Source organism: Archocentrus centrarchus, chromosome 4, assembly GCF_007364275.1.
Source record: "Archocentrus centrarchus isolate MPI-CPG fArcCen1 chromosome 4, fArcCen1, whole genome shotgun sequence".
NCBI classification, from domain to species: domain Eukaryota; kingdom Metazoa; phylum Chordata; class Actinopteri; order Cichliformes; family Cichlidae; genus Archocentrus; species Archocentrus centrarchus.
In genome coordinates this window covers 25,284,097-25,311,194 of record NC_044349.1, presented here as the reverse complement: position 1 = coordinate 25,311,194, position 27,098 = coordinate 25,284,097, and the positions used below count along the sequence as shown (strand labels likewise).

Below are 27,098 nucleotides of genomic sequence, written 5' to 3'. Positions count from 1 at the left end.
GAACAGGACACAAGGACTATGGAAGATGGAGAGAATGATAAAAAAAAAGAGCACAGAGGAGAAAAAAAATCCACACAAGGCCTTACTCTCCCCCTGACAGTACAGCATTTGAAGTGTGCTTCTAAGATGCTCGCCTGTAGTTAACCCTCTGAATCACCAGGCTCTGCCCTCCATCACTTCTCTCTCTTTTCTTCTGCTTATTTATTTCTTTATCGACCGCTGCCTCTCTGTTGCCAGGGTGACCTTTGCACATTGGTATTGACATGATGTGGAAAAAGAGGATGAAGGGAGAGGAGGGGCAGGTGAAAGGACGAGGGGCTTGGGATGATCTGATGGCTACAGCTCAAATTGTAAATAATCAATGGCTAAAGCAGCAAAAATCAGAATAAAAGAGGCTGCTAGATAAACTGAAACTCAACCTCCTCAGAATGAAAAAAATCAGCCACTAATGGCTTATTGACACGATCTTCCCTCACCACGATTACCCCATCGTGGTGAGGCAATACACTCAGCAGACCCGAGGTGGGGTGTGAAGGGGAGAACAGCGCAGGGGGGCTACATGTGACATTGCTAGGAAACTCCATACATAAAAGGTCAGGAGAAGAGGTGTGCATGTGTTTGAGACCTAATGGGGAGGCCAAGTCCAAAACGTGGGTGGGGGGAGAGATGAAGAACAGACCAGAAGAGGGGGAGGAGACACTGACTGTGTCTGTGACTGACAGCAATCAAGAGAAAGTGCTGACAGTTTGCTAACCCACAACACACAGGCATGCATACAAAATCAAAAGTCCCAAGGGACATTGTCAACCCAATGTATAGAAGGTGGGGAGGAAGGTAAAGGGGGGTTAGGGGGGGACACCCCTGTGGGTATCTGTTTTAGACTTCTGATCCTGTATCCAAATATATTCAGGCTGAGTCAACGTCCAGTGGAAACAGATTGCATTTCACACGTCGCATCAGAATCTCGTTTCCAGAAAAACCATGTGAGATCAGGTTTAATGCCCCTGCACGGATCTGATTCTATCTGCAGCGTAATTGCAACTACTGCTAAACAGATGTCTGTTGCTCAAATCTATGATTTGAAGGGGGGGGGCTCCATGACTTTGGGTACCGCCACAGCTAGTCAGAGTGAATGTCATGGGGTCAACATCGTTTTGTTGCACGGAAATGTGCAATGACAAAAAAAGAATTTCTAATTTGTAGGCTGAAACCAAAGGAGACTGCAACACTCTACTTCCATTTCCTTCCAGAAAGTAACATCCAAGATGCCAAGATCCAAGTTTGAACAGGATCTTTGCTTTATCACAGTTTTTCTTTGTATGTATATTATATATTTGTATATACACACATAAACACAAGCACATGCAGTGAAAGTGAGAGAACAAGACCAACTGTGATGACAGCAAGAGAAACAGAGAGGAGGCTTGATTACCTTTATAATGACTAGTGTGGATTATTCAAAACCACAAGATAGAATTCATGTACTCCTACTGAGCTCCCAACACCACATAACAGGCTTCAAATTAGCCTGCGAGAGAAGCAAGCTTGCTTCCTCACACCTTTTTTCCTTCTTTTCCCGCCTCCAGTTGATTTTTGTCACTCCAGGTCTCAGAGTCTCAGTCGTTGACTCATAAAGTCAATTTAGAAGTTGCTCACACGAACCTTCACATGTATACGCGAGCTAAAAATGTGTGTAACCATGCATGTGACTCATATGGGGTCTCCATACATACACACACCACCCACCAGAACCTCTTCTTTAGGCAAGAAATTAAAAGGCCACAAACCCACACAAACACAGGCGTCTCATTTGCGAGGAAAATGACAGGGGACATCTCAACTACTATAATCTTAGCAGTCACTCTCATATTTGTGGTTAATTTGATGCTTTCTGATAATGTTCTGGGGGGGGGGGGGATCAAAGCTAGATATTCAGGTGTGGAATTCCACTCGTCCAAACTAACAGCTATATCGTTTTCAGCTGACACGCTGTCTCCCTGACGATTCCCGAAAAGGAGGGCGAACAGCTTGTGTAGCTGGGAGCCGGGAGCTGTGGAGTGGAACACCTGAAATAGGGCCCGTTTCCTGAGGGAAGGGAGGAGGCGGAGGATGATACAGTGCGGCCTGCCTGCCTGCCAGAGGCTAGATTGGCGAGAGTGATCGTGTAACAACAAGCCTCTTCCAGACGGACAGAGACTATGAGAGAAACAAGGGGAGGGAGCACATTAGAGAGTGCATATATGTGTGTGCTGCTGGGGGGGGGGGCTCTGTCTTGCTAGAGAGCTGGCTAGCGAATGATTCCCAGAGGTCTCGGCTAGCAGCTCAGCTCCAGTCCAAACATGCCTGTCTGCTCTCAGGAGCACAGCCAAGACAGCCAATGTGGCTGGCTACCATTGACGTCAAGACAAACACCAGATAGCGCTTTGTGGAACATCACAGGCAAACAAAAGAGTGCTTCATAGCTTGTCTTTAAGTCTGCAACAGACCTCCATTTTTTTTTTTTTCCCACCTTGCTCTTCGCAGAATACTGAACAAATTCCAGTCCTTTATGAAAGCATCTTAGGTTCTCTGCTGTGGTTCAAGAGCCATAAGACAGGGAGAGTGGAGGGCGCCACTTTCTTGTATTAAGGCAGACAGAAAGAAGCCAGCACCTCAGTGCACTCTTTCTAATGTAGCCACAGTGGGCGAAAAGGAGCTCATGCCTAAAAACCAAGGTGTATATTTAATGACGCCAAACATGGTTGATTATACTCACCAGAAACTGCATGGGCAAGGTTCTTTAGTGATATACAGGCACTGAAAAAGTGCTCTTCCATTTAGTACCCATCACTGCCACCTCTCTTAACAAGTGACCCCAGAACCAGTCCTCTCAGCCATTTTGTTTTAGTTGTTAGAGTCCGGGAGGTTTGTAGGATACTTTGGTTGCTATGCAGTAATAGGAGAGAAAATGATAAGGGGCAGCTGGGCGAGGAGGGGTGGAGACAAGATGGAGGAGAAGAAGAAGAGGGGGGAGGATGGCATGAAAGAGCGAGGGAACAAGGATGGTAAGGGGGGATGGGGATGCTGGCAATGAGGGTAGGGTGTCAGAGTAGTGGTGGTGGTGGTGGTGGGTGATGAAATATTCAGTGAGAGTGTGCCTCTGGCTCCTTCCCTCTTTTTTTTTTCTCTTCCCTTTCGACATCTCTGGCTGACAGTTTTATTTATTGGGGTCCCTGTGGTTCAAGGAACTCATTTGCAGTCGTTCTTCCTTTGCACACTAAGCGAACTAAGGAAGGGAGATAAGGAGTGAGGGAGGAAGAGAGAGGCTGAGAGTCTAAGGGCGGGTGAAGAGAGAGAGGAAAAGATAGAGCGTGCTGCCAGCACTGAGCTGACATTCATGAACAACTGAGCAGCTTTGTGCTGGGGAAAAGAGGATAGAGGATTGGAAGGCGGGACAGGCGGGGGAGGAGAGGGAGAAGCTGCAAGAGGAGGAAGTCGTCTTCTCCAGCCATATTCTGGTTCCAGTGCAGCTGCTCACCTGTCGGACTGCTAGGTGAAAGTTATGGTTCAAAAGCGGCTTATTAACCTGCCTATCGACCTAAATGTTTTGATCGCACCAGGACACTATTGATAATCTTTGGGCAGACACACACCAGCTAAAGATGCAATAAAAGGCTCTCAACAGAGAGAAGGGAGGGGGAAAAAAAAAAAAAATCAATGACTTGCATCATGCCCCAAATCCTAAAGGCAGCATGGGGAGGGGGAGGGGGGGGTCTTCAAAGGCACCATTAGAAAGATAGGCATCTGTAACAGTACCTGATAAGAAACAGAGGGGGCTGAGTGCAGTAAAAGAGGAACAGCTGGCCGTCACCTAATATGATCGGCTCTGTGAAAGGAGAGATCAGAATGGCAAAGTTCAAGATGATCAGGTTCCGGCAAAAGCCGCTCCTCACACTACAAGTGTGCCAACAACTGGCCAGCAAAACTGAGCATATTCATAAGTACATGCAAGCCTCTCAACCTCCAGCTATCACGCATTAGATCCAGTTCAGGTTAGCCAAGCAATACCAAAGAAATTTTCACTTACTTGTTCCCCTGCTGTTCACTTTCCTCCCATGCCACTGAAAGCCATTTACACCAGCTGATTAATACAATTTAATCAGGATCCTGTGCTGGCAAAGAACAACTTCACAGCATTTTCTGTACCCAGTGAGACAAATTTGTGGATACTTGGAAAAACAACATCACACGAAGCAGCACAAATAAAGAAAGAAGCAGCATCACATCTTTTTGAGATAAATGAAGTGGGTCTGGGGAAATGAAGAGGCAGGAGAGGTGTAGGGATTCTGTAACAGATGGAGGAACGATAACAAAAAGGCGGTAAGTAATCCCAACGGTGATGGTGCAAAAATACTGCCTTTTTTTTTTCTTTTTTTCCAGAAAATTTCCCATTTCCTCATTACATTTTTGCCAGACTAACTGAAATGACCTGACTCTTTTGCCCCCTGCATCTCTCTGTCAACAGCAGCATATGCCTAGTAGCATTGACTTCATTAGTCTTGGTAGTGGCTATCGAATGTGATATTCCTGGCCTCCATCCTCCCACACAGTAGCCCCACTAGTCACGATGCTTGCTACTTGAATCACAAAAGCACTGCATCGCCAGGGAATGGAAAACAATGACGGTCACGACTCAAAAATGGAGAAAGAAGTCTCCCCTGGTCGCTCAACGATGGAGCATACAAAGAGAAACATTAAAAATGGATGTTGGCACATGCGCACACCCACATAGACACATGCAGCGAGATGAATACACATAATAGGACAATGAAATTCCCTGCAAAATCCAGCTCCCTTTTGACTGCCCCACAGCACACCTTGATTCCCTCCACCCATCCCAGCACTTCCCCTCCTACTATGCATTTTAAGCATCACAAAGGGGATTACACAGGTGCAAAAATACTGCACGATCAGCCTATTAATGCAATTTTCAAGGCCAGGATTTGCACGAGGAGGGACTGAAAAGGCCTTTAGATCAGCATTGTTTTGTATTGTTTTTTTTTCTATTCCATACACGATTTGATTTACAAATTCAGCAACAAAATTAATTTCTGTAGCTTTCATTTAGGTTACAATAAAGCAAATTACCATTCTAAAGAGCAAAGACTCCATCTCTTAAGCTGCATGCATATAAAAAGCCTTCATTTCAATGGCAGTGAAAGGACAGAGGAGCTGGGGGCTATAGAAGGGGAGGAACCCCTTCATATTGACCAACAGACAGACTTGGTCATTTTTCAATTCTTTGCTCTCCCAAATCCTCAATACAATTACTCCCCAATGATTTCCAGTAGTGTCAATCCTGCTGATTAACTGGCATCAAGATAAGGTGACATGCCGGGTGCGGGGCTGCAATGAGAAACATTGACCGTGTGCATTGAGCTGTTTTACACATAGTCGTATACAGAGACAAAGACGTGCACAGGTAAAAGTTCATTTGTCTCCTTTTCTAGTAGCCTCTACTCCCCTTATCTTCAGTTTTCTTGTTCCATCAAATCTTTCCTGTATTTCTTCATTTTTGTGTAGCTTTCCTTCCTGCTGTCTCAAACCAATAGGACTTAACCACACAAACACAAATAGACATGTTACCGAATGACTTGTGCAAAGCTCTCCCTTTCTTTCCTCATCCACCTGTCAGGCCCACTGTGGCAACCCCTGAGGGAAGGCTAGCAGAGGAAATAAGGAAAGGGTGACCCCGAGGTGACTCCCCACAGATTGTTAGAGCCTGTTAGTTTGCATCTGTCTGCTTATAGACACAAAGACAAAACCGTGCAGTATCCTGGCCTGAGGAAGAGGAGGGGGGTGGGGGAGCGCACGAGGACAGGAGGTGCTTGTCGGTGGGAGCGAGAAAAGTAGAGCAGATATGTAACAGCGTATTCCCCTGGGACATGTGGAACGGCAACACACAGCCTCCTCCTGAAGCAATCTGTGTTACTGTTCAAGGCAAAATTTGTCAATCTGCAGCCTGCTGAGCCTCACTCCAGCTGGGTTGTGCATCGATTTTGAAACCAGTATGCACTCAATGGGATTTTGGAGTTTGAAGCCCATTAGGCGGTTTTGTTTTTTTATTTTGGGGGAGGGAGGGTGCTTCACCCCCACCCACCCCCCACCCCAAAGGAACTAGTCATTTTAGGATGGCCCATACCTCTGTACGTATCCTGGCCACAGGAACTGCACCTGTATGACTTATCTCAAGGGCATTTTTGGCAGGGTGGTGGGCATAGTACATAGCATAGAGCTGATTGCCTAAATTAAGAAGTGAGCCAACAAAAAGCTGCTCTCTCATACATCACCATAAATATAAAAAAATCACCCTATAGATAGAGCAAACAGCAACACAGCAACCATCTTGGCTCCATCCAATCCTGTCACTGTTTTGGTCTCAATGATCCATAGTTACATGACTTATATCGTTTTGCCACACTCAGAATTGACATCACCATCAAAGCTTACACAAAATTATTATGTCACATCCAAGAGTCCATTGGAGCTCAGACTGCACTGCAAGGAGATAAGCTAAAAGGACTGATTAGGGAGCGGGTTCAAGTAAATGATTGTCCAACCTTGTGCTTGCCCAGGCTTTCTGAAGTGGAAAAGGTGACTAATCATTGCCTTATGTTTGATGGTTTGTGAGCTGAGCCAGTTTGGTGTTCATGCTTTAAGATGGGAACAAAGAGGTGGCTGCATGGGGGAAGGGCAATTTGGTGGTGGTGTCTAGCATCAATGTGCAAATAGTCCCTGTGTGTTAAGAAGGACATAATCTGTTTCTGTCAAATGCCAAACTCGGTAGATGAAGAGCTGTTGTTTCTGTCTACATGTGCCTAGAAAGAGTAAATATTGATTTCACTGCTTGTCATATAAGTATACATTTATTTTACAACGAGGCTCAGACATTTTTTTCCATTCTCTCATGACCAGAAATCCTCTTAAATATATCCTTTCAATTTGGTGTGTGTGTGTGTGTGTGTGTGTGTGTGTGTGTGTGTGTGTGTGTGTGTGTGTGTGTGTGTGTGTGTGTGTGTGTGCGCGCGCGCGCGCCCGTGTATGACTGCAAATATAAGCTGTACACACAGCCGCTATTTAGCAGACAGAATGAGAAAAGAGTAGTGAGTAGTGCAGGCAACTGTATTTTGATGAGCTGTCAGGAGGCAGTGGCTTAATACAGCTTAGATGTCATGCAAAAAGTCTAGCAGGATGCCAGAGGAGGAATTAAGGCAGCCATGATTGTCCTTGCTAAAGAAGCCAGCCATCACGGTCAAAGTGAGGCAGCTAGCCGGACTTGCAAACCACAGCACATATAAATTATAGTTCCCTAGGAGAGCTCCTAAGCAGAAACAAGAGAGGGTGATGAAGCAAAGGAAGGGGGGAAAAATACCATTTTAATCATTGCTGGGGCAGAATTTCCATATAACATTTTTTCCCCCTCAAACTAATGCCACAAAAGCCTAAAACAGCCCTCAGAGGCTCTCACACTCTGTATGGTTTCTTGGCTAGCAACCTGCTAGCTGCAGACGTCTTCACAATGTCGATAAATGAGAAGACATAAGGTGATCTTCTCAGACCAGCCTGGAATCCAATCTGGAAATAAGACCTTTCATGACCAAAATATTTGGAGGGGTGATAGATTATTAGGGGTCCAGAGGTTTACACCCAACTCGTCTTTGGTTTTTCTTTTTTTTTTTCTAACTCCCCCATACCACCCTCAGGCTATTTTTGGGTGCATGGGCATATCAGTTATCGCGTCAGACACTTTTAAGGGCTAAGTGCATTGATTGATTTTTGATAGCCCCAGAGTTAGAGAGGAGAGAGGAAATGAGGGAAAGCTTTTGTGTTCCTATTTTCTAATCTTACACAGATCTGTAATCTCTCCGCAATCTATATCATTCCATTTCGTTTCATGAATTATAAAGAAGAATCAATTTCTGTGGATATAAACACACTAAAGCAGCTTTACGCCTTTTTTTTTAATATTTCACTGTGATATTGGTCTGTTTGCCCTTTACTCATTCTATAGCAAGCTGTCAGATTACCATTTACAGTGAAATAAATATGTATGCAAAAGTGGTATGTGTGGTAAGCAGTTCTTGAGAAAAACGCAAGCACCTGACTCATAACAAATCTAAGTATAATAAGGTTACATGGACAAGAAGCTGTACAGGAAGGCGGAGTGCGAGATCTCCTCCTCTGGGTTGGCGGTTGAATTATCATCTGCCTCTGGTGAAAATGACAGTCACTCTTGACTACCCAGCAAAGGCGTACCACATGATGGGCAAGGCTTGCTTCCAGCCCACTTACAGTGTGACATGCACACATATCCAGTAACAGACATGCACACATCCACTTACACACACCTACACACATGCAGTCATCTGCTGTCAGTGCTACGAGATGCATGCTGAGTTCACACACACATACACACACACACGCACACACACACACGGTTAGGATTTCCACCATAAAATTATCAGCAGGGCAAGAAGCCATAATGAACCACACACTGCTATCTCTGAACAGCCCACATCTGATAATTATTCGACTAAACGCACAGCATCAGGCAAATTCTTCAGGATGTAACCACCGTTAAGAGTTCCAGTTAACGCCTTACATCAGTGTTATTGTTTCACCAACTTGTACTGTTTTGACATCAGTCAGTAGCGCACAGCTTACGTACATCTCATTGTTGCCCAACTGCACAAAAGGAAGTTGATCTGAGTCAGTCAGTCAGTCAGCTGCAAAGTGTGTCATACGTCACTGTTGTCTGCGAGCGTTCGGCCTTATCGCCTCTCTTCTCGCTCAGTTTCTCTCTGGCCAGCAGAGACTTTTTTTTTTTTTTTTTTTTTTTTTTAAAACTTCACACTTACTATTGATCATTTTGGTGAGTCATGCCACTATGACTCAAATACATACTGTACTTAAGCAGGCCTACAAAACTGTTTCAGTGCAAGCACAGGGTGTAGGCCCCCACTTGGCCTGTGCACGCATACTAGGCTTCCAGGAACCCTATGCTAATACTGAGTGAGAAGCCTGTCATCTGATGATCCAGCACTCTGTTTATGAGTGAGTGAGACTACAATCAGTCTCCATGCAGCCACAGCACACTTCCTGGAAGATTGCCTGTGTGTGTGTGTGTGTGCGCGTGTGTGTACATGCGTCTGTCAGTTAGAGCGTGAAATACAGAAGGAGGGGAGAGAGATTATAGATAAAGGTGAAAACAGAAAGATGGAAGTAAGTGCTGGCCCTCTCAGCAGCACATAAATAAGCCTTTCTTGTGTGGTGTCCACCCTAGTTTCCTACAGGGCTGTGCATGCACATACACACAGTATCACAGATGTTACTAGGATACAAGAGGGTGTTGCTGCTTATTATGTTCTAACAGCTCACACTGGTTGTCTAGCTTGGCTTGGCTTGTTTAAGAGGCTGAGATTAGACAAGCAAAGAGGCTTGCGCAGCCGGCTCATCTCATCTCCCTCTCTGCCATATCTGGGTGTTGCTCTGTGCTTTACCGAAGCTACCACCTTCTTTGCCCATAATGCAAATATCCACACAAAACGTCTGAAGCTCAGTTTAAGTTGCAGGACACTAACTTTGCTTTATCAGCTTTAACGTAGGGTCAACACACACACACGTGCACACACAAACACACTCACAAAAATCCTTACCTGAGTTTCTGTTAGACTCTCCAAAGCTTGCATTACTGACTGTTCTGGTCTTGATGCTTGAGACTGCATGGGGGAAAAAAAAAAAAACAAAACAAAAAAACTTTAAAACTTAGGAGGGAAAAAAAAATACTAAGTGAAGCACATGAAATGTTTCAAATGTCTTCTATAGATTTGGACTCCAAACTAAAATAAATTCACAGCAAAGTGAACCCATACCATTAATCCTGCTTCAACTGTTGGCACAAGTGTTAACTTGCTCCCATCCGAGATGCCTAGATCCTGGAGTTTGCCTGAACTTAGTCGCCTGCAGGGTTAGAGCGAACAAGATAATTAGACTGTGCTGACAATATCTTCTCTCTTCAGACATACAAACACCCTTCAGCCAGGGGGTGCAGACAGACTTCAAAACTAGTTTGGAAAAGAGCTGTGGGTGAAAAGCTCCATGAAAAAGAAATATTGATTGGGCTGTCATATTTCAATTTCGAGTATAGTAGAGCTTGACAACTGCTTGCAGTGGATATTTGGCACCACTGCCACTTGCCTAAGTGGAAGTAAGGATTTTTTTTTTTTTTTTGGCAATTTCAGTTGCATAAATGAGGAAGAAATACTCCATGCAGAAACCAAAACCACAATATTTTTAATAGGTAAAAGAATAAATGCACAGAATGACAACTATTGCTAATATTGCATGGGCATAGTTCTCAGCCAACCTGCATTACATTGCAGGCTGTATCTGTAATTATGAAACTTTAACCACATGATACAGAACACATTTCCAGAGCTTTACTGCTTCATGTTTAGTGCAGAACAGGAGCGCTTCACCACAGAGCCAAATGATGCACAATGAAACACTCATACCCGTGTCTGGCCCTCCGTCTGTTTTAGGTTAGTGAAGGATGTTTAGGACAGCCTGCTCTATAGGCATGACCCAAATCTCATGCTATGCAGCTGAACAAAGGCCGTCAGCCTCGACTTGCTGTAGGTCTACAGTTTGAGGCGCACGAGAGGATTAAAAAGGGGTTTTCAGGTTTTAAAGGATGATGTGATTTATTGGGTGATTAAAATGGGTGGGAGGGGATGGGGGCTGAAAACAATGCTGACTGTTTGCATGTACTAAAGCCCCCCCCTTTCTTTTTTGCATAACACCACCTGCACTATTGTGAGCTCATTTAACCTGTGCCTGATTCATTTCAGAGCTGCATAATGCTTTAGGTTACATTTAAATAATAAAGAGTTTATCTATTCTCTCGCCCATGCAGCTCTGCCTTAACGTGCTTTTAAAGCAGCATTTTCCAAGCCCTCACACAAACTGCTGTTATTCTTCTAAAGCTACTGGCTATTATCACGCAACTGCACACTTGCATTCACCTCCGACCACAAGATGCATCCACCTTCAGTACAACACCACATCACAGATGAACATTGTGTACCTGTGTAATAGTAGTATGAATAAATTCAAGGTTACCAAGTCTGTGTAACTTTATTCATTTATGTGTAACACGTTTGAGTCACACGGCATTAGCAATTCAGTCATGCTTCAGTTTTTATAAGAAGGGGGGATGAATCAATGCAAGTCTGCAGATTGCCTCGTCAATACTGTTCCAGTGACCGGTGAGTCCCAGTGCACAATTCCGATATTGTGCACCCTCACGGTCAATAGTTTCCTTGAATGTATCGATCACCAAAGCATGCATATCTTTGCCTCCAAGGCTCCAGAGAGCTTAACCAGTTAAAGTATAGTTTGAAAAATATTACCTCGACCCCGGAGGTGGATGCACCTCAAGTCGGTTTGTGCACATTTTAAATTGCGGATTATCCTAGACATTACGGCTTATGATGTCAGCGCATAGTACAGAGAGTCTGAAGTACCGGTTGGCCCTTTAACACAAACACGTAAATAAGTATACGTAATTATGTTCCTATAACAAAACACCACTTTTAGTAAACAAATTCAAGTGAAATGCATTTCTTTCAGGTTTACTCACGTTTCTTTGTGTAGCAGAGCGAGTCTCTCTTTTGGTACTTTGAGTCTTTGCGACAGTCTCCTCTTCAGTCCCTCCACGGTCTCCTCTAGTGGCAGGGAGAGCTCGAAGCGTGTGCCGGTGGTGGAGTGGATGTACAGATTCATGGAGGGTTCAGTCGGGACGGCCTCGCAGGACGAAGCCCCGCGACTGGTGCAGCTTCGGGCACTGGGATGCTGGTCCATCCGATAACCTGTGCTCAGAGAAGGGGGGACACAAGACGAGCAGAGCCGGGGTGTGAAAAGGGTGAGAAGGATAGTGAAGCAGATCCGTCGCTTCCACTACCGTCCCTTGATCTCCTTGCAAATCAGAGGTAGCATTCAGAGAGCTCTCTCTCGCTTCCTCTTGGTGTCTTTTTTTTTTTTTTTTTTTTTTTTTTTCGCTCTCCGCGAGTCAGAATAAAACCCAGTCCGTCGTGTCTCCGGTCAATAGCAAGAGAATATCCCCCGAGGAAAATTAACTACACAAGAGTAGCGTTTCCCTTCGTCTGATCGTTTTCTTTGTTGCGTTTCCAGCGTGCAAGCAAGTCTTTCGAAATGCTACATAGATGGGCAATTGCCATACAGAAACGCAAGTATGCGGTCAGCAAAAAATGTAATGGGCGCTCATTTACGCAGGCAGTTACATTTAAAACAAAAACTCCAAGGTCTGATAAAGAAAAAAAAAATTTATATATATATATATATATATATATATATATATATAATAACAAATCCCTTTGGATGTTTTATAAGCTTTTTCAGGCTTTGGATGATGGAACACACGATCCGGAGCTGCAAAGCTTCGTGCGGCTGTAGTAAAAGGCTCTCCGCTGCGCACTCATACCCACGGCAGCCCCACTGAAATATCGACAATGAACATTGTCACAAAGTATCCCACTTCCACCATCGATAAAATACGCCCACAGCCCCGAAGCCGCCCGACCAATCACAGGAGAGCTCCTTCAGGACGCTGATGACCTCAGCCAATAGAGAGATGAGATCGACACCCACGTGGAGGGCAAGCAAGTTTAGGCCATTCATAATAAATTACAGCACAGAGCAAAATATGTGCCCATACCACAGTATACTTAGCCAGTGGTGGCTAAACCGAGGTTTGTGTGTCTTTACAGGTTACTGGACGGTTTAAAGAGAGGTCCCCTAAAAATGACGAATTGTTTACTATTCGTTAATCATAGACCACTAACGGCTGGATTCTGGTTTTATGAGGTAGCCTAATTATATTTAGGCTACAGAGGCAGTATTAATCTGTGCCAGGTCACATCTCTAAAAACGCCGCGTGTTTAAAGGCGCTCCTTGTGTGGAAACAGTGCAACAGGCTGAAAATAGCAATAATCATTAATCCTGGAAATGTTTAGTCTGAAGAAATGTTTGGCAGCGTCACATTGAGTGAATATACACGCACGGAAATCAGTACAAATAAAGACTTATTTTAACTTTATGCAGCTCACTTTAAACCTTTAACACTACTAGAGAGTAGAGTTTTGATCAGGATTCTCTGTATTTCCTTTATTAGAGCGGAATACTCAACCAACATCACTAGCGTGGACGAGCGAGTTTTAAACCCTGGGAATACAGACCAGATCCCTCTACTCTAAGTTATCAGATGTACTGCAACGACATTAATAGTGCTGACGCCATCCTCTTTCCCCTGACCTCAGCAACAGGCAGAAACCCTTAAAGTGATCGCGAATCCTACGCAAATTCACGCCGGAGAAGAGTAGGTTAATCTCGTCAGGTAAGTTGCGGGTATATGCATGTAACCGAGAGACTGCAGTGGTGCTGCACAAATTCTCAAGTCTGAGGTGACCAATAAGTGTCATGAGCAATATCCGTAACAGAAAGACCCAGAGCAACACACAAAGACTAAGAACATTTAAATTACCATATAGCCCGGGGCCATCTAAAGCCTACACAGAGTGAGTTCACCTCTGCAGTTTCTTCCGACAGAAGTAGACGCTTTCCCGTAAAAAGATACTTGGTCGCCACCCAGTGGCCACGTAATCAGTTTTTACAAGGAGAACCTGCAAGCGACTCATAGTTTACTCCTGTTATATACACGTATAAATATATTAACTTTGGAACATGAAGTTTTGTTTGTTTTTTAAATATGTATTAACTTGTTCCCCTACAGGCTCAACGATAGAATTTACGTTAGGTGAGCAGTGCAGTCACCATAAAGCTTTGATGAGCTTTTTAATCCTCTGTCTAATCAGACATAATTAACAACGATTTGCTGTCTTCTAGTAATTATAATTTACAGGAACAATGACGTTCTGCTGTCGTCAATAAAAACCTATTGGGCTGTCTCCAGAATTTACGCGCAATTGTCTCACACAAGCAGCTGATCCGCTCCCATCGATCCGTAATTGACTTGTCTCTAATCAATTTCTTGCTAACACATAAAGCGCATGTCAAACTTTACTAACACATCACCCATAACACGCGTCTACAGCGCAGACGAGATAAAAAGTGAACTTACCAATTACCGTGGCGAAAACTGTAAAGCTTCGCGGAAAAGTCGGCTGTGCTCCCGTCTGTTCCCCCAGCTTTGGCATGTAAAGTAAACCCACACAGCGATAAAACTCTCAGATAAATCCAAACACTTGAAAATCCACAATAACGTCTCAGTAAATTCTCTGGCGGCCCCGTGCACGTCGTTACGCTGCAGACCCGTGGGGAGTCCTGGCCATTAAGGAACACTTGGGCTCCGAGATGCCTTCGTGTGTTGTCAGGTCACCGGTGTCTTACTTGGTGATAAGGACGTAGTCAGAAAGGTGAGACTCCTCTTAACTGACTCTTCTCGGATATGGGTGGAGAGTAATGCTCTTCGTATGTCAGCATGTGATTTAAGGTGGCCTCGTTTCCCTGCTGCCCAACAAGTACAACTTGCTGTCGCCTGTGGGAAAGAATGCTCCTACGTGGGATCCGTAGCAGATAAAACTATCCAACTGTGTCAGTGCAGCGGCTCTCAGCAGTTTTAACGGTACCTATACGCCTACAGACAAATGAAGCACCGACAGCCAGTGACCTACCACCTTAAAAAAAAAAAGAGAGAGCGAGAGAGTCAATGAAATTAAATCTTTGGCGATATCGGAGGTGTTGCCAACCTTTGACGACACAGAGAAAAATGTCGCCGGGCAACAGGTAAACAGGCTCCCTGGATACGACACACGTACACCGATCAACAAACACTCCTGGTACTGTTTCCTCGTGTTTGAGGAATTAATGCCCTGCTGATAACCTAATGTGGATTCTTGATGCGCATAATGCACAAAGTCTATGAGCATTTTATAGAAGAATGCAGGTTAGTGGAAGAAGAAGCCAGTTTATTCTGTGAGCTGCTGCTGGAATAGCAGAGATGCCGAAATGGAAAATCGGCTCAAATCTATTAATAAAGTATATATATTCTAATTTGTAGCTAGCTATTGTTGCTATTTTACAAGCTATAACACTCATTATAGAGATCAGCCTCATTATTAGGTATTATAAGCTATTGTTGCTTTGTAATTACTGGTCCATTACTGTAAGATGAGTCTATTAATATAATTTTACATAATTAATCTTTTTTTCTTTAAATTATTACAATTGTGAAAAAAAAAAAAAGTAAAGTCAAGGTTGGCTATGGCTGTAATTTAAAGCAATTGACGTTTCTCTATGGCAGAAAGAAGGAAGTAGGCAAAATTGCGTTTAAGTACCTGTGTAAATGTACTTTCCACCAGTGGATGTTGATATGAGGTAGATCAGGATAGCCTGTTGTAATATGCCTGCGCAGTGACTACGTCCCTGTGGTCAGAAATGTGATAATCATCACAATACGGTTCACCTCAGGGACAAGAGCGATGTTGTGCAATGTGTCATTTAAAGAAAAAAAAAAGAGAAAGAAACAACTTGACTCTTCCATCAGAAAATGCTAGCTAACATGCACCAGGCTAGAACTGTCCTTCCTGCTTCAGGACTAGCACAGATTGTCTGTCTGATTACAGAGACACACTCCCACTGTGCAGGGGAGGCTGCACCCCACCGGCATATTATCACATTGTCTGAGACCTGAATCATCCTTGTGTGTGTGTGTGTGTGTGTGTGTGTGTGTGTGTGTGTGTGTGTGTGTGTGTGTGTGTGTGTGTGTGTGTGATAGAGATAGAGAAGGCAGTTGTGTTCAAAAGAAACATTGGCATTATCTCCAAGAGGCTGCATGAGCAGACAAAGGAGCCTGTCTTTGCTTAGCCCCAACAACTCCCTCTTCCTCCTTATCTGCTGCCATCTCGTTATTTCTCTTTAGAAGATGCTGACTCAGTGGAGCAAAGTGAAAGGAGTTGGTTAAACTCCCTCACTAACTTGAAACCCAACCCTTTGTTCGAGTCAAACGCTGCACTTTACAGCTTGTGTTGACGCTGGTCTTGCTGGCAGCGGCGCATTAATGGATCTGTGTGTACATGACTTTTGCAGAGAAGGAGCTAATGTGCACTGATGTTTGTCACCGTGGCCACTTGAGAGTTCAAGTTCTTCTTTCAGGCATGAGATGGCTTGGCCGTGCTCGTCAGCAGGTCTGGCTGTCAGCACAGCTCAGGTGATGCAGAACACTCTGACCTTGTTTGCCCAAATTAGCCCTGGCAGTTGAGCTTACAATCTGACATGTTTGGTGACACAGGTGCAGCTCGCTCTACATGTACAGTACTCCAGATCTTGGCATTTTTTCATAAAATGGGAGTTTTTTTTTTATTCTAATGGAAATTAAAGGACTTTTTTTTTTTTTTTTCCTTTTTTGTATTTGGGACAGATGATTTTTTCCAGCATGTCATTTGTTTTAATCTACATTAGCTGGTGTAGTATCTTCCCTCATTCTATCTTTGCTAATGTGACAAATCACAATGTGATTAGGGAAAAAATGCATTAATGCACAAATCTATCATCCTGACGACTAAAAGCTAAATCTGCTACACTACATGTTGCACTACGATGCACATGGACAAGCCTGTGATGAAGGATGCAGGAGCAACCCCCACATGTGGCCATCTCTGTGATAATGCATCACGCACACTTCTGGGAAGAGTTTATTGACAAGGGTGGAAGGCTGCGTGGGTGGGTCGTAAACATTTCACATCGAATATCAGATCTGGTGGGACAGAGCAGACCGTGTGTGATTGTATGTGTAGCAGTCTATGAGTTTGTGTGGGTCATGTGCAAGCAAAAACGTGCGAGTTGTGTGAGAGACTCAGTGTGTGGGACATGTGTGGGCGTGTGTGTGTGTGTGTGTGTGGGTGAGCAGCATTCCTATCCATCAAAGTCACCAGTGGGCCGCCCTCTGCCTCAGGAGAAAAATGAACCATGCCCAACGTACTCAGCCTGCTGCTGCTCTGCTCCTCCTGCCACCATTTCCTCCTGATTCACCCTAAGTGGCTGTGAGTTGGAAAGACACACCTCGCCAGCCACCGCAACGCTACATTCACAAAACTGCCACAGGAAGCTGACGCATGCAGTAAGGATGCCTGTATACATGCTGATACAAATAGTGCCAGGAAAAAAGTAACAGATAAGGAATGTATATGACTTAAGGCTAAAAAATGCATATCAAACTCATCTTCTCTGAAACACAAACATTTGGATTATTTGATCATCAGTACCACAAAGGTTGCGTACGATCATGGGGGAAAAAAAGGAAATTAAAGTATTTACACGCCTATCACTTATTGCAATGATTTTAGTGTATTAGAGTATGTGAAGTCACAGACAGGATCTGCCTAAGTCTAGAAAGGGCTTTCCATCATTGTTTACAGTTCAACGCAGTCTGGGTAGTGATATCACATAGTCAGAAATGTCTTTGTTCCAATCTCTTGCCTCGTCCCTATTATTCATGTTCAGCCTTTTCAATTTTACCGCAAGTATAATGTAAGCAAGAAAGAAAAAAAATACCCTACATTATTTAAAATGTACACAGATCACAGAGGCGAAGAAGTAAAATCGTTGGTGTCGGCGCAGGGACAGAGAGCTGTCAGTAGGAAGCGCATGGATCGGACTGTGTTTTATGGTAAAAATGCATTCCAATGGCCCATCCTTTTTGTGGAAGAAAAATTAAGGGCACTGCATTTGTTTTTAAGTAGCTGCTTAGAGTCAGCAGCATTTTTGAGCTCTTCGGTGATCGGCGACTGAAAGAGGGAAGTGGCGAGAGCACAGCTGCAGGTCTCCTGGAAGTTTGTCTGCTTGTTTCTCCTCTGCTAATCCACATGAAAGCTGTGAAGCATAATATCACTTCCCTTGTTTCCTTTCAACTGAAAATGACAATAATAATAATACTTGTATACTCTGGGCCCCAATAGCAACTTTGTAATCATAGCTCTGGTGTGCAAAACGTTTCAGTCACTGACCTAGTGAGTGTGTCTTTTTGTAGGTCAAAAGATGTGTTGAACTTTCAGGATTTTTTTTTTAACTGTGTGCTTCAGTAGGAGAATTAATTTACAGCACATTAAAGTTCACACCATGCAGTGTTATTTTTAAACTAAATACACTGGAAAAATATTTCAGTGACTCAGATCAAGATACATTTGTGAGGAGGATTTTTTTTTTTTTTCAGTAACTTAAATTATAGTTTATCTGGAGTGTATTGCAATACAAGTTTCTATTTGCACTTTGCTACAGATACCTTTTAGTACCTCGGGGATTATGCTACAAAAACAGCGACATAACTGAAAGTAGTGGAAAATGTGAAGAAAGATAAGAATTCAGTAGTGAGATAGATTACACAAGAACTTAGGATACAGTGTAGGGTTAAAAAAGAGAGGGGGTTAGAAGTTGAGTGGGATGGGTTTCAGTGTGGACGAGGCCTCTGATCCCACACCTGCAGAAGAAGCCCTGTTTGAAGTGCTGCTCGCTTGCCCTTCCGGCTCACAGCACAGATGATTGATGACACATCTCGAGCTCTGCTGCTTTCCGCACTGAAGTAGACAGCGTGCCAGCGAGAGTGTCAGGGGAAAAAAATGAGTGAGAAAAAGAATTTGTGCAAAACATGCAATGACAGGGGACAAGAAAAGAAAGTGTCACTTCAGACTGATTTAGTCACGGCTTACAGTAACTTCTGAACAGCCAAGCCAAGGACAAAACAACCAGACCTCCGTTTCCAGAGTCACGACATTCCCGACTTTTGTCCAAAAAAAAAACTTTTCCTTGAAACTTTTCAAGAAGCTGATAGTTTGACTCGCTGACTTTCTTCTGTTTGAGTAAAAAAGAAAAGAACTGATAAAAGAACCACACTATCAACTTGGAAGAACCATATTATCAACTTGGGTGCATATTATCGAGTATATATATATATTTTTTTTTTTTCAGTTGCTGCTGAGTGAGTGAGTGATTGACTGAGAAAGTGAGTAACGGCTAAATTCAACATCTGTAGACTGTGCCCAGAGGCACACTGACTGGATAAAGTCCAAATATTTCACAATCAAGCTCATTCATCCTCTACACATTCATCACAGAGTATTGGACGGAGTGCATGCATATATGATGAGTAACATTAGGAACTCCTTGTGTTTGTTTCTTTATATTATTAAGAACACATTGGTCACTCCATACTTAGTCAGCACATTCCCAAGTGAAACATAAAGTTGATGACACATAGTTTGTGTACAAAGTAAGTAATCAAAATGTTGATTCTTAAATCTTGTCATGTGAACACTTTTGATATGTATTGATCAGCATGATTTGGCAAACTATTTCCTTTTATAAACAAGTGGCAGTGAGGTGTAATTACCTTCCTCTTTGTTGCGCAGTCTGATTATAGGGTTAATTCACTGGTTTTGGTTACAAAATTAAATGTTACACTTATATGGGAGGACTATCAATCAGTGTTTAAAATCTGCAAAATACGGACTTATCCCCTTATGCAATATGCAACAATTCAAACCCTTGCCTCATAGTAGCATAGTAATATGAATCATACACCACTGTGATTTGAGCGTCCACATGGATCCTGTGAGAGAATACGATGTACTGTTATGGCTTAGCCTATCACGTTTGTAACGGGACACTTCACACCGTGTTCCATATTCTGTCTATGTGCAGAGAAACATTAGTCTGGTTCACAGTCTGTGTTGTGTCGTGATGCTGCACGACTCACAGGACACTAGTGGTGCTGTACTGTACTTCCATAGCCCAGATCTGAGCCTGTCAACCGCTTACTGCACAACCTCATCCAAATGGTGTAACTTCAACACCCCCGCAAAGTAGACTTGATAATTGCTGCTTTTTACAGAGCCGGTCTGCTCAGACTAAAAAGGCCCACAATAGGACAGGCTGGAACTGGGCTGAATGTGCTAAATAAGCTAATGAAATCCACCCACAGGACACAAGCCGGGCACGATAAGAACCTTTATAGTTGTGAAACTCGGCCAGGCTGGAAGGGTGTTAGTTGTATCTGTTTGTTTATTTGTCTGTTTGACAGCCTATGGCGTAGCGCTAGAGGGACTGGTGGTCCGACAAAGGTTATGTGTTAGTGTGGGGTGCAGAAAATAGAACAGAGCAGAACAAAGGAGGGAGAGAGACTGGAAACAACAGAAGTGAGAGAGAGTGTAGGAGAGAGAGACTCAGGGCAGGAATTGTGGGTGGTTGGGTAGGTGGTTTTGGCAATGCAGAATGGACTTCTTGCGTATTACTTCTGGTAAAAGAAAGATATGACTTTTGTAATAGCCCTACCCATTCACTGAGTAGTATCAGTTGTAAAAATTTCGCCCTTTGAGGTCAGCGTGTGTAGAGGGGACAAAAAATCAGTTTAAGAGCAACCTGTTATGATGTGCACCAGTGCTCCTAGTACTTTTACTCAGAAAGAAAACAGATAGGAGATAATAGCAGTGTGTGTGTGTGTGTGTGTGTGTGTGTACAGTACACACTGGTGATGAATACCAGATGCAGGCATTTCCTTTGTTGGTGCAAGCAAGTTCCGAACTTGCCAAATCGCCCTGCTCTCCTCCCACATGGTTGAAAACTTCCACACACTCCCACACACTCTCTAGAATCCCAGCCCACTAATCCTCCTCCATCCTAGACTTAGGGGTAGCCAAAGCTGCAGGCTAATTCAATCTTGGCTGGCGCAGCATTGTTTTATATCTCTCCCGTTGTCTTTCTGTTCTCCACCCTTGGTCCTTCCACTCACACTCTTGCTAATTAGTTTTTCTCTCTCTCTCTTCTTCTGCTTTTACACCCCAACTTGTTTTCTTGTGAAAAGGACTTTTGTCTCTCTCCTTTTTTACTTTTGTTTTCTTCACTTTCTCCTGTTGTTTTCTATGCAGCAGTGTGTCCACCCCCCACCCCCCCCAAAAAGCTGGTATTTGTCTTGCAGTTGATATGCAGTAATTTAAGCACTGATAGTGAAGGTCATTAAGGGCCACATGATCGGGCTGGCAGGCTGCACAGAGAGTTGATCTCATCTGTTACGTCAGCCCAGAGAAGTGCGCAGCAGCTTTCTCCCTATCACATTCTCAAAATAGCCCTCCATCCCCACTGACAACGTCATGTATTCCCGTCTCCCTCTGGCTCTACCGCCCCCTTCCCTCTCATCCCTCTCTGCAATTTTATTCCCCACCCCCACCCTCAGCCCCCCCTTTCTTTTTCCGCAAGTACACTCCAGTTTTCCAGGCTTTGCCCCCCCCCCCCCCCCCCCCATCTTGCCCCTTTTTCTTCCTCCTCTTGGCCGTCTCTCTCCCTCTCTCTCTTTGTATTTCATGATAACAGCACTAATTCCATAAAAGTGAGTTCACTGTACTTTGCCCTGATTGCTCTCTAGCTGACAGCTATCTGTAAACTGTAGGCTAGAATTTTAAAATATGTTCCATAACAATTTAAATGAGGGGAACCTCCGTTCAGGGTTCCTTCTGAAAAATCATAACATTGACATGCAAATGGACACTACCTTCCATGACCTGCCAGTGTCCCGACATTTGGGAAAAAAAAACGTCAAGCATTATTTGTTGAAATCAGCATCATTTCGGAGAAGAGGTGCATTTGGACACTGAATGCAGAATGCCACCAATGACGTGTGGTTAAATATTTACTGCGTATGGGTGGAAAACTGGAAGCTGCAATGAGTCACAGAGGGAAGGTTGCACTGACCCTTTGTATCTACAACATATAACTAATGATCAAAGGTGGGGTTTCAGTTTAACCCTATACAGAACCGTGGCTGCAGTTGTTCTGGCATGACAGCTCCATCACCCACGCAGTGGCCATCCTGAAACTGTCATTATCATATACAATCTATCCTGAATATAGAGAACCAGGAAAGTCATTTTCCCCAAACTGTGACGATCTGTGGCCACTGACAGTTTAATTCTAAGGTAAGATAAAAGGACGAGGAGATAGATGGATGGATGGATGGATGGATGGATGGATGGATGGATGGATGGATAGATAGATAGATAGATAGATAGATAGATAGATAGATAGATAGATAGATAGATAGATAGATAGATAGACAGACAGACAGACAGACAGACAGACAGACAGACAGACAGACAGACAGACAGACAGACAGATAGATAGATAGATAGATAGATAGATAGATAGATAGATAGATAGATAGATAGATAGATCAATGACCCTTTGCTTCCAACATCAGACTTTTTTTGGTCCAGTTCTGATCTATGAATCAAGCATAAACAAACTAGCACCTAACTCAAGGAATGAACCAGTGTTGTGCCCATATTGTTTAGTTAGCTAGCAGCCTGCCACAAAACACATAATTTGTTCACATGTTCTTTACAAAGGTAGAGGACAAAAGAAGAAGTGTCAGGCCTAAAAAACTGTCCACAGCAGATGAATGGTATCAAAAGAAATAAGACTGAATCCAGCAAAGACCTGACACAGGACCTGAGAGATGCATTTGACCGTTCAGTTGATCCATCTACTGTTCGCTGAAGCTTAATGGTCGAAATGGAAGGGTGGCTGAGTGGTGTTGGGGATGAATGCAGACAAGAACCATCAGATTTTGATCCAGGAATACTATACTATCTAAAAAAAATGAACACCTTCATTTTAATGCATGAAAAGGATTCCAAACACACTGCCAATGCAGTAAAAGCATACCTGGATAGGGTGGATATGTGCAGTCATGGACTGGGTTCACCAGAGCTTCGACCTCAACATTACTGAAGCAGTGTGGGATCATCGTGACAGAGAACAGAACAAAAGGCAGCCAACATCCAAAGAAGAGCTTTGGATGTCCTTCAAGAAGCCTGGAGAACTGTTCCTGAAAACGACTTCAATTATACCAAACCCGCCTCAGAGAGATCAGAATGTGTTGAAGATAAAGATGGTCATACCAAATATTGATTTTCAAGCTTGTTAGAATTTACAAGCTTGGCTTTTACCTTATATAGTGGATTTCAACAAATCTCTGCACCTACCCTAGCAATAGATTAATAAATGAGGGGTGGCTCAAGACTTTTGCACATTACCACATTAGCCACTTTAGCTAACCTGATATCAGATGGAAAAGTCGGCTACTTACAAAAGATTTCCAGCTTCAGCCTCCACTCTAACCGATTTTCACTCCACTCTGACAGGGGAGGAGATACGATTTTCCTTAAGTGATCGCTAGCGACTGATATATCTGCCTCAGTCTGATGTCATTTTAAATCACGTGTGTAGCCAATGCTGTCATATTGGTTTTGTGGGAGTTTTAAGAGCGGAACATGTTCTTAGGCTTGTTGTTTGACAGCCACAGCTTGCTGGTTGCCTAAAACAAGAGCGCATATATCACTGTCAAGACACAGCTAGACAATGCTTGGCAGCAACTTTAGTCCAGCCCATTGCACTAATTGACCGCTGCTGGTTTCATGACAGCAAGCAGCAGCAGTTAGAATAGCTATTTAGAAGCAGGAATAATCACAGCAGACAGAAATCATTAGGTCATGTATGATCCTTGCTGTTTGCCATTCCAGTCCTGTGTCTCACCAGAGTCCTGGACATCAGCATACCTGAAATATAAACTTAATGACAACTAACCTCATCTCACTCACTCCACCAGACTTTGTCTATGTTTAGTCATGTCTGTTCTTCCTCTTTGATGTTACTTGATGCAGCCAAATATGAGTTCACAGTTAATTAGTCAGTTGTGTCTATTTATACTGTACCAGCTGACGTGTGTAGTGTTGACTGCTTGTTAAAGATGTGTTTACTGAGCTTCCACGAGTGTTTGTGAAAAAAAAATTATATAATCAGACACATTTCATAGTGGGTTGGCTGTGATATGCCAAGTTCAGTGGCAGTTTAAAGGGCAATTTGAGACTACAAATGGGGGTGGAGGCAGGACTTCACTAGTACATAGTGTATACTTATAAAGACTTTTTTTTCTCTTTTCAGCAGATATAATCAGCAGATCAAATTATTTCAGACCTCTGAATGCTCTTTTGGGTGTGAAATATCTGTCAAGTGTTATGCACAAACTGTAAGCTGTTTCCACTTAAGTTGCTCTGTGTGCTATTTAAAGACAGAAATAAGAGGAAACTGTCTTAATTCAGATATTACAGTGATAATCAGTATTGTTATGGCCTCTTTGAGCATACCCTTAATGAACTCTGTACCATTGAGAGAACAAACACATATACTAATTTACTTTGCTCCAACTTCCTGACTCTTGTAATTATTAATGCTCACATTGATCTTAACAATAATCAATACGATTCTTGACCCTTGAATTGTTTGTATGTCCTAATCATTAACTATGTTGTAAATTTTACACTACTGTGCAAAAGTCTTGACCCACCTGCCAGTTCTTTATACACTGCTTAAAAAAATAAAGGGAACATTCAAATAACACATCCTAGATCTGAATGAATGAAATATTCTCATTGAATACTTTGTTCTGTACAAAGTTGAAAGTGCTGACAACAAAATCACACAAAAATCATCAATGGAAATCAAATTTATTAACCAATGGAGGCCTGGATTTGGAGTCACACAAAATTAAAGTGGAAAAACACACTACAGGCTGCTCCAACTTTTATGTAATGTCCTTAAAACAAGTCAGTTTTGTGTGTGGCCTCCACATGCCTGTATGACCTCCCTACAATGCCTGGGCATGCTCCCGATGAGGTGGCGGATGGTCTCCTGAGGGATCTTCTCCCAGACCTGGACTAAAGCATCCACCAACTCCTGGACAGTCTGTGGTGCAACGTGACGTTGGTGGATGGAGCGAGACATGATGTCCCAGATGTGCTCAATCGGATTCAGGTCTGGGGAATGGGCGGGCCAGTCCATAGCTTCAGTGCCTTCATCTTGCAGGAACTGCTGACACACTCCAGCCACATGAGGTCTAGCACTGTCCTACATTAGGAGGAACCCAGGGCCAACCGCACCAGCATATGGTCTCACAAGGGGTCTGAGGATTTCACCTCGGTACCTAATGGCAGTCATGCTACCTCTGGTGAGCACATGGGGGGCCGTGTGGCCCTCCAAAGAAATGCCACCCCACACCATTACTGACCCACTGCCAAACCGGTCGTGCTGAAGGATGTTGCAGGCAGCAGATCGCTCTCCATGGCGTCTCCAGACTCTGTCACGTCTGTCACATGTGCTCAGTGTGAACCTGCTTTCATTTGTGAAGAGCACAGGGTGCCAGTGGCGAATTTGCCAATCCTGGTGTTCTCTGGCAAATGCCAAGCATCCTGCATGGTGTTGGGCTGTGAGCACAACCCCCATCTGTGGACGTCGGGCCCTCATACCATCCTCATGGAGTCGGTTTCTAGCCATTTGTGCAGACACATGCACATTTGTGGCCTGCTGGAGGTCATTTTGCAGGGCTCTGGCAGTGCTCCTCCTGTTCCTCCTTGCACAAAGGTGGAGGTAGCGGTCCTGCTGCTGGGTTGTTCCACCTGTTGTCTGTTCCATTTGCACAACAGCATGTGAAATTGATTGTCAATCAGTGTTGCTTCCTAAGTGGACAGCTTGATTTCACAGAAGATTGATTTACTTGGAGTTATATTGTGTTGTTTAAGTGTTCCCTTTATTTTTTTGAGCAGTGTATTTTGCTTCCAAGTAGCCAGACATTTTATTTATGGTCTTGAGTAATAGCTCTCCTCCTAGTTTTTCTTCAGACATTGGCTCCCTTTTCAGTCCAGTCCTTGTACCTGACCATTTTTTTTTTGTTTGTTAAGCTACTTAATGCTGACCTCTGAATCATTCAAGATCATTCAAGGACTGATTTTAAATTGTATCTTTAGGCACTTTGTTACTAGAAGCCTGTTGCAAAAGCACATCATTTGTTCCCATTTCTTTAGTTTCTTTGTTTTTAGCCAAAAAAATTTGGTATACTTGGCATAGTATGTCGTGTGTCCTTAAAAAAATAGGGAGGGCAAAAGAAGAAGTGGCAGTTCTAAATATAAATATGTATATATATATATATATATATATATATATATATATATATATATATATCTACAGCAGATGACCAGTGTCTGAAAATCATGTGTCATAGTCTGCCACTGGTCTGTGTGTTTAACCAGGAAGAGTTGAGCAAGTTTCTCCGCCTCCTTGGGTGGAGCCTTTCCACTTTCCAGCCAAGCACCTGTGTTTCATAAAGCCTCATCACCTGTAGTATTTATGGGTCAGCTCGACGATCCAGTCTCTGCCTGATTATCTGCCTCATCGGAGCGGTAAACAGGCTCGGTTTTGTTGCTCTTTGTGATCTCTTCTTCTGTGAACTGATATTGTGTTTCCTTGTGCTCCCAGCGTACATTCGTCCGTCGGCCTCAGGAGTGGACACCACTTCCTCGCAATCCTCCGTCTCTCCAGGAGCTGGCCATCTCTTCACAGGACAACAACTGGAAACTCACACCTGCTGCTTACCTGCCTGCCCATCAGCACTCCTTTTTGGCAAAAGAAAAAGGCCAGTGGACACCAACTACCTCTCAGGACTCGCTGTTGGAAAACATCAAGTAAGCCTTCAGCAGCGATCTCCTCACACCACTGCTTGGAAAATCTCATAACCATTTTTGGAAAAAAAATTGTCTCTTGGACTAATTCTCATCTCTCCCCTCTAAGACTGCTCCCCACCCAGACCAGCGTGACTCCTTGATTCCCCCGGATCTTTCAGTCCCTGCATTAATCTTGTGTGTAAATAAAAGTTTTTGTCAAAACCGTTCTCCGTGGCTCCTTATGTAGGTTCTGCACCTGAGTTCTCAGCTCTGAGTTAGCCGGTTCATGAGAGCATGTCTTTAAGAAATAGGGGGGGAAAAAGAAGCAGTGTGGGATCATCTTAACAGATATTGGAACAAAAGGTAGCCAACATCCAAAGCTTTGGAATGACCTTAAAAAAGCCTGAAGAACTATTCCACATAGTGACTTTTAAGCTTGTTAGAAATAAGCCAGACAAACGCTGTTTTTGCCTTATATACTGT

The 27,098-nt window shown here is 43.5% G+C and overlaps 1 protein-coding gene across 1 annotated transcript in view; it reads right to left on the bottom strand.

Moving 5' to 3' along the window:
• The window catches only part of midn (midnolin), a 28,380-nt gene extending 14,019 nt beyond the window's left edge, over window positions 1-14,361 (bottom strand). Inside the window, exons 1-4 of the mRNA XM_030727142.1 lie at window positions 14,198-14,361; window positions 11,681-11,909; window positions 9,912-9,999; window positions 9,696-9,758 (exon numbers count right to left, since the gene is read on the bottom strand). Of these exons, the coding sequence (XP_030583002.1) occupies window positions 9,696-9,758; window positions 9,912-9,999; window positions 11,681-11,909; window positions 14,198-14,273 (456 nt within the window). The 5' untranslated portion in view covers window positions 14,274-14,361. The remainder of the gene's footprint in view (window positions 1-9,695; window positions 9,759-9,911; window positions 10,000-11,680; window positions 11,910-14,197) is intronic.
• Window positions 14,362-27,098: the final 12,737 nt, after the last annotated feature.